This window comes from Anser anser (assembly GCF_964211835.1).
Source record: "Anser anser genome assembly, chromosome: 11".
In the NCBI taxonomy this organism is placed as follows: domain Eukaryota; kingdom Metazoa; phylum Chordata; class Aves; order Anseriformes; family Anatidae; genus Anser; species Anser anser.
The window spans coordinates 23,422,038-23,428,037 of NC_139732.1; the positions used below are offsets into that span (position 1 = coordinate 23,422,038).

Below are 6,000 nucleotides of genomic sequence, written 5' to 3' on the forward strand. Positions count from 1 at the left end.
GACTATTACTCACCGCTGGGCTGTTCTAGACAAGCGTCTGCATTATTTTTGGCTGCCTTTGCCTTGGGGCTCCTGGAAGCCAGGGATTCAGGGAAGCCACAGCAGAGCTCTGTTTAAACAAGTGCTCTTAATAGAGCTGCGAGGGGAGAAGGAGACGCGGTGGAATTCGTGCTGGGGAGGGGAGAGGGGCTGCGCGCACGCCCCGTGCCGGGCGAGCCTCCCGCTGCGTTTGCCAGCCGGGGGGGCACGGCGGGGGCTCCTGGCCGCGGGGAGCCGTTCCCTATCCCCTGTGGCTGCGGTGGAGCGTTGTGTCCCTGCGGGTCTGTGCCGAGGCCCCCGTGACCCAGTGTCCCCCCCCCCACCGCAGGCTCTGTATCACGGGAAGTTCATCGATACCGGCTTCACGCTCCCCTTCTACAAGCGGATGCTGAACAAGCGGCCCACGCTGAAGGACCTGGAATCCATCGACCCCGAGTTTTACAACTCCATCGTCTGGACCAAGTGAGTGTCTCACGCTCCTGGCCCGGGGCCGGGGCCGGGCCTGTGCTGGGGGAGGCAGCGCTCCTCCCGCCGCCCCTTGCGGTGCCTCGTCAGGAGTCACGTCCCGGTGTCCTCCTGCAGGGAGAACAGCCTGGAGGAGTGCGGCCTGGAGCTGTACTTCATCCAGGACATGGAGATCCTGGGCAAGGTGACCACCCACGAGCTGAAGGAGGGCGGTGAGAGCATCCGGGTGACGGAGGAGAACAAGGAGGAGTACATCATGTGAGTCTGGTCCTGATGCCCCCGCTGGGTGCCCGGCCCCCCGGCTTTAGGGCGGTTCTGGGGTGGGAACGTGGGGCTTGGGACGTGGCTGCTTCCCCTGGCTACGTGGCCTGCGACAAGTATGGGCTGGCGCGGTCACTGAGCTGCGCTGCGGTCTGGCTGGCTGCTGCTGGGCAGCTGCCAGTACTTTCAGGAAAGAGGAGAGGGGAGAGAGGGTGAGACTGCTCTCCCTGTCCCATGGCCGCTCACCCAGCGCTGGCTGGGGCTGCCTCTGTCCTGCGGGCAGCAGGCTGCAGCCAGGGGTCGTGGTTTGCGCCCCTCGTCCCCCCGCTGGCTGCGGCTCTGTGCTTGGGGCTTCTGCTGGCTTTGGGGGCAGAGGGAGGGCTTGAGGGGGGCCCTGCCACGCACCCCTGCAGCTCCCTGGGGCCCCCCGAGGCTGGCTGCCTTCCCACCGGCGGGGAGGGATGGCAGCGGCCCTGGTGCCCCCCGCTGCCTGCCGACCACCGCCTGCCTTCCCAGGCTGCTGACGGACTGGCGCTTCACGCGGGGCGTGGAGGAGCAGACCAAGGCCTTCCTGGATGGCTTCAACGAGGTGGTGCCGCTCGAGTGGCTGCGGTACTTCGACGAGAAGGAGCTGGAGGTGAGCTGGTGCCCTCGCTAGGATGGAGAACGTGGAGGTAGCGGTGCTTCCACCCTGCTGCAGGCTGTCCCGGGCTGATGTGGGGAATGGCAGCACGGTGCTGGTGGGGTGCACGGGCTCTGCTCCCTCCAACCTCGGGCTCTGCCCGTCAGCTCTGCGCACCCACCCGGTGGCGGGGTTTGCAGGGTTGCTTGTTGGGCCCGTTAGTGGGAAATTTCTCATCAGAGGCGAGGAATTCCTCCCGTGCCCTGTGCTGGAGCCTGTGCCTGGCGCAGCCCTGCCCCGAAGCAGCCAGTGCTGCGACGCGTGGGCGCGGGGCCTTGTTTCTGTCCCCCCTGCTGACTGTCCCCTGTCCCTAGCTGATGCTGTGCGGCATGCAGGAGATCGACATGAACGACTGGCAGAAGAACACCATCTACCGGCACTACACCAAGAACAGCAAGCAGATCCAGTGGTTCTGGCAGGTGAGCCCCAGCGCCTCCGTGTCCCCTGCGTGGGGCTGGGGCAGGCAGGGCCGGCCCGGAGCGCGGGGCGTACGCGGCAGGAGCGACACTGCAGGGCGGTGCCCTGGCCCCGTCTGGGTGTGGGGAGCGTGGGGGTGACGGGGGTCCCACTCCCTGGCGCGCTGTCCTCGCAGGTGGTGAAGGAGATGGACAACGAGAAGAGGATCCGGCTGCTGCAGTTTGTGACGGGGACCTGCCGCCTGCCGGTCGGGGGCTTCGCGGAGCTCATCGGTGCGTGTCCTGCCGCTCGGCTCGCCTGGGGGTCCCGGGAAGGCGGGGGGACGGCGGCCGTGCCCAGGGCTGGCTGCTGGGGCCTGGTTTTTCATGTTTCCATCCCAGACTCGGGGGCACTTGGCAGCAGTGACGTAGCTGCGGTGACGTCCAGGCACGGTGGTTCAGTCTGCTGTGTGCTGTGCCGAGACAGATTCCTTAGGCTGAACCGTGCCACCACAGTTAGCTTTGTCAGTCCAGTTTGTAACGACATTCTGAATGAGATTTGAGTTTTTTTTGACTTAATTTTGATTTTTTTGGGTGTGATGGAGCCCCTTTTCTAGAAACCCACAGCATGCGGCATTATTCTGCACTTGTCCTTCGCTACTTCTGGGGCCTGTACCAGCCTCTCTGCTGTTTTTCTGGAACTGATGCAAGCGAAGCAGCTACCCTTGCCCATTTGTTTGTTCTGCCTGGTGCGTTAGCTTTTTTCCAGGCCCCCGGAGCTCAGCCAGCAGTCACAATTTGTTAAAAAGCCACCTTGGTGACTCAGACCTCCTGAGCCAGGTCCTTGAGGACGCTCGGATGGACCCGCTCTGTCCAGCGGGGGCAGATCGCACGCTTCCACACTTGCTCTTTAACCACCCCACTTACAGTGATAGCAGCACATCTCGTGTGCTGTGGATGTAGTTTTCAGCTTCTTCACTTTGTGTTTTTGTGCATCCTCTCTGCAAAGGGGTCAGAGCAGGCTGTCGGAGAGCTGCAGAGGATTTGTGCCCTCGTGGCTGTAGGACTGTCAGGGCGTGTGCCGGTGGGATCTGCTGGCTGTAGTGGCACGTCAGGGTTTTCTTTTTCAGCTCCCGATCGTGTAATGAGATTTGCTCTGCTCATAATTAACAGGCAGCAACGGGCCCCAGAAATTCTGCATCGATAAAGTTGGCAAAGAGACGTGGCTGCCTCGGAGCCATACATGGTAAGTCATTTCTCCTCGGCGCTGCGTGGGGACAACTGCTCGCGGTCCCTGCCTGGCTGTGCGGGGCCCCGGTGCCCTCCGTCCCATCCCCCCCACTGGAAGTCCCATGGGACGGAGCTGCTGAGGCCAGAGGGGCCCCACGGGAGGGGTCCCTGCGGGGGGAGGAGGGCGGCAGAGGAATTGGGATCGCTGTTCACAGCCTCTGTTGTCTCGGCAGCTTTAACCGCCTGGATTTGCCTCCGTACAAGAGCTACGAACAGCTGAAGGAGAAGCTGCTTTACGCCATCGAGGAGACGGAAGGATTTGGCCAGGAGTGATGGAGCCTCGGGTGCTCTCCCAGCGACTCCGGAGGTGCCTGAGGCGGGGAGGGCCCCGAGTGCTGCCTGCCGCCGGGTGCCGCCTCGCGGGATGGTGTGCGGGCGGCTGCGGACTCTGCTCTTGTTCCTGTGCAAGACCTGCACTAACAGCCCTGGGGGAAACGGGTCCACGTGTGCCTCCCCCAAATTAATCAGAGGTGTGATGGGGAGGTGGGTGCCAAAGCCTGTCTCCGCTCAGCCCGGGTGTGCTGCGTGCGCCTGGGCTCCCCGTCCCCCCTCACCCCACTGGGAGTCCCGGGGGGCGCTGGGGTGGCTCGGGAATGACGCCAGGGTCTGAGCTCCTGCCTGGTGGCGTGGGGGGGGGCTGCGCTCCCCTGTCCCACGGCTGGTCAGCGTTAAAGGGGCTCCTCTGTGCCTGGAGAGGGGTGAGAAACCTCGCACTGAAGTGGTGTGTGCACCTGGAAACAGGCACGAACAACTTTAACTGTTGAGCTGGAGCCAAACCCCCTCGTTTCTCTGCAGTTTTTCTCTCTGCTCCCTGTAGCTTCACTGAACTCCTTAGCTTGTGGCCGCAGGTCCCTGTGAGGGGACCCCGATGGACCCCACAGACCCCCCATGGGGAAAGGCACTTCTGCTGGAGCAGCAGCTTTGTCCAGGGGCTCTGACTTCTGGAGCCTGGCTGGGGCTTTTCCTAGATGCAGTTAAAGTGAGACCTGGTTTTAGGTATGGGCTATTCCCACCCCCCAGTTTTTTCTGCCTTTCTGTGGCATTTTAGTAGATGCAGGTGAGGATGGGAAACGGCTCTCGAACTGACTCTCAGGTGGTTGTGAAGATGTACGAGCTTGGGCCCTATCCTGCACCCAGCAAGGGTAACAGGGAGCCTGCAGCGGGGGCTGCTGGGGCCAGGGCACGGCACGGGCCGGGGCTGCCCCCAGACTGGCCCTGTCTGCTGCTTGGCTTTATTCACAAGCGTGAGGCCTCCGTGCTGTTGTACTTAATCCTGAAGTGGAGGGCTGCTCCGAGCTGGCGCTCTGCAGCGGGCACGGGGCTCGGTGGGGGCAGCACGGCCACCCCCAGCACTCGCTTGGCTCGAGGGTCGGCCCAGACGTGCTGCGGTCCCTTTGCCGCGGCCAGGCCGGTGTCAGAAGCTGCCGGGGCTGTGGTGAGGGCAGGACCAGGCCCCTGCCCTTGGTCCTGCTGCGTCCCCCGGGGCTCCTGGCAGCAGGGTCCCGGCTCTGGCACCGCGGGCATGGCCCCTGCGAGCGTTGGTGTGTAAATCTGTACATAAATGAAGTCTGTGGATACAAACCTCTGCAATAGCTTTTGACTGGTAACCGGATAGTTTTGTACTGCACCATCCTGCCTCAGTGATGCCGATTTCTTGTGCAATAAACGACAAGCAGCTGCCGAGGTGTGTGTCCCTGGCTGGTGTCACGGGGAGGACAGCCCCCTGCTCCTCCCAGGGCTGTGGCGAAGGTTTGGGTGCGGGATCAGGGCGATGCTGCTCCGGAGACATCCTCGTCCCAGGCTGGGGCTGGATTTGGGCACCCTCAGTGCTGCCGCTGCAGGAGTGGGGGCAGCTGGGGAGCCCCCAGCTCTGTTCGCAGCCAGCTCCGCGCTGCCCTCGGCTCTGTGGGCTGTGAGTGTGGCTGTGCAGGGGCAGCGGTGGCACTGCCCTCACCGGGACCTGGAGCCTCTCGGGGCTTGGTCGCTGTCGTGGGTTGTGCGCTCACGTGTGGCACCCGCGAGGCAGTGCTGGGAATCAGGCACGTGAGGCCAGCAGCCCTAGGACTGCAGCATTTGGTTAAAACAAAAAAAAACCACCGCAGCAGAACTAAATAAACCCACCATTCATACTGCCGGGGGACAGCCAGCAGCCAGGGATTTTGCTGTGACTGCCTTTCAGCAGCTGTTGGAGCTGGTATTATTATTTTGTCAATAGCCGGGGCTTGTGTTGCGCAGTGGGAACGCATTTCCATGTGTGGCACAGCCCAGCCCCAGAGGAAACTTCGCTCGCCGTGTGCTGGCCCTGGGCACGGCAGCGCTCACATCCACCAGGGAGGTGGCAGGGAGCTGGTGGGGGCTGTGGCATGGACGGGACCCTCTGCAGCGCGTGAGGCCAAACAGAGCCCCAGCTCCAGCTTTCTGGTTTGGTTTCAGGGGCAGCTGTGCTGGAGAATGCATCCATCCCTCCTGCCAGCAGCCAGGTGTCCTGGCAGGCGGTGGAGATGCAGGACAGGGCTGCAGGACGTGCAGGGCAGGCTCCCCAGCACCCGCAATGTCGCCTCAGCCTGGGGCTCTGCAGAGCTCGGCCTGGGTCAGTGCCTCCCCAAATGTTTTAACCCCAGAGCTTGGAGGGACTCGACTGGGCGGGCAGGGAGCTGCGGGCGGGCTGGCAGCCGAGGCAGCGCTGCCCTGGCATGCCGTGGAGCTGGTTCGGTCGCTGGCAGCTGTAACAGCAGCGGTGCCATCTGTGTGCTGCCAGGGCACTGAGGTGCCCAGGGACTGCAAATCAGGACTAGATTAAATATAGCTATGTCTATATTGCATAAAATTGGCTAATTACAATGAATTAGTCCTGAAATATGCAAATAC

General features: G+C 62.9%; 1 protein-coding gene across 2 annotated transcripts in view; it reads left to right on the forward strand.

The window, feature by feature from the left end:
- WWP2 (WW domain containing E3 ubiquitin protein ligase 2) overlaps positions 1-4,815 on the forward strand; it is a 36,022-nt gene extending 31,207 nt beyond the window's left edge. For both annotated transcript variants that reach the window (XM_083851830.1, XM_083851831.1), the window contains 7 exons: positions 368-501; positions 622-762; positions 1,282-1,402; positions 1,762-1,866; positions 2,040-2,136; positions 3,016-3,088; positions 3,306-4,815. In XM_083851830.1, coding sequence (XP_083707956.1) covers positions 368-501; positions 622-762; positions 1,282-1,402; positions 1,762-1,866; positions 2,040-2,136; positions 3,016-3,088; positions 3,306-3,405 — 771 coding nt within the window. In that variant the 3' untranslated portion in view covers positions 3,406-4,815. The remainder of the gene's footprint in view (positions 1-367; positions 502-621; positions 763-1,281; positions 1,403-1,761; positions 1,867-2,039; positions 2,137-3,015; positions 3,089-3,305) is intronic.
- Positions 4,816-6,000: the final 1,185 nt, after the last annotated feature.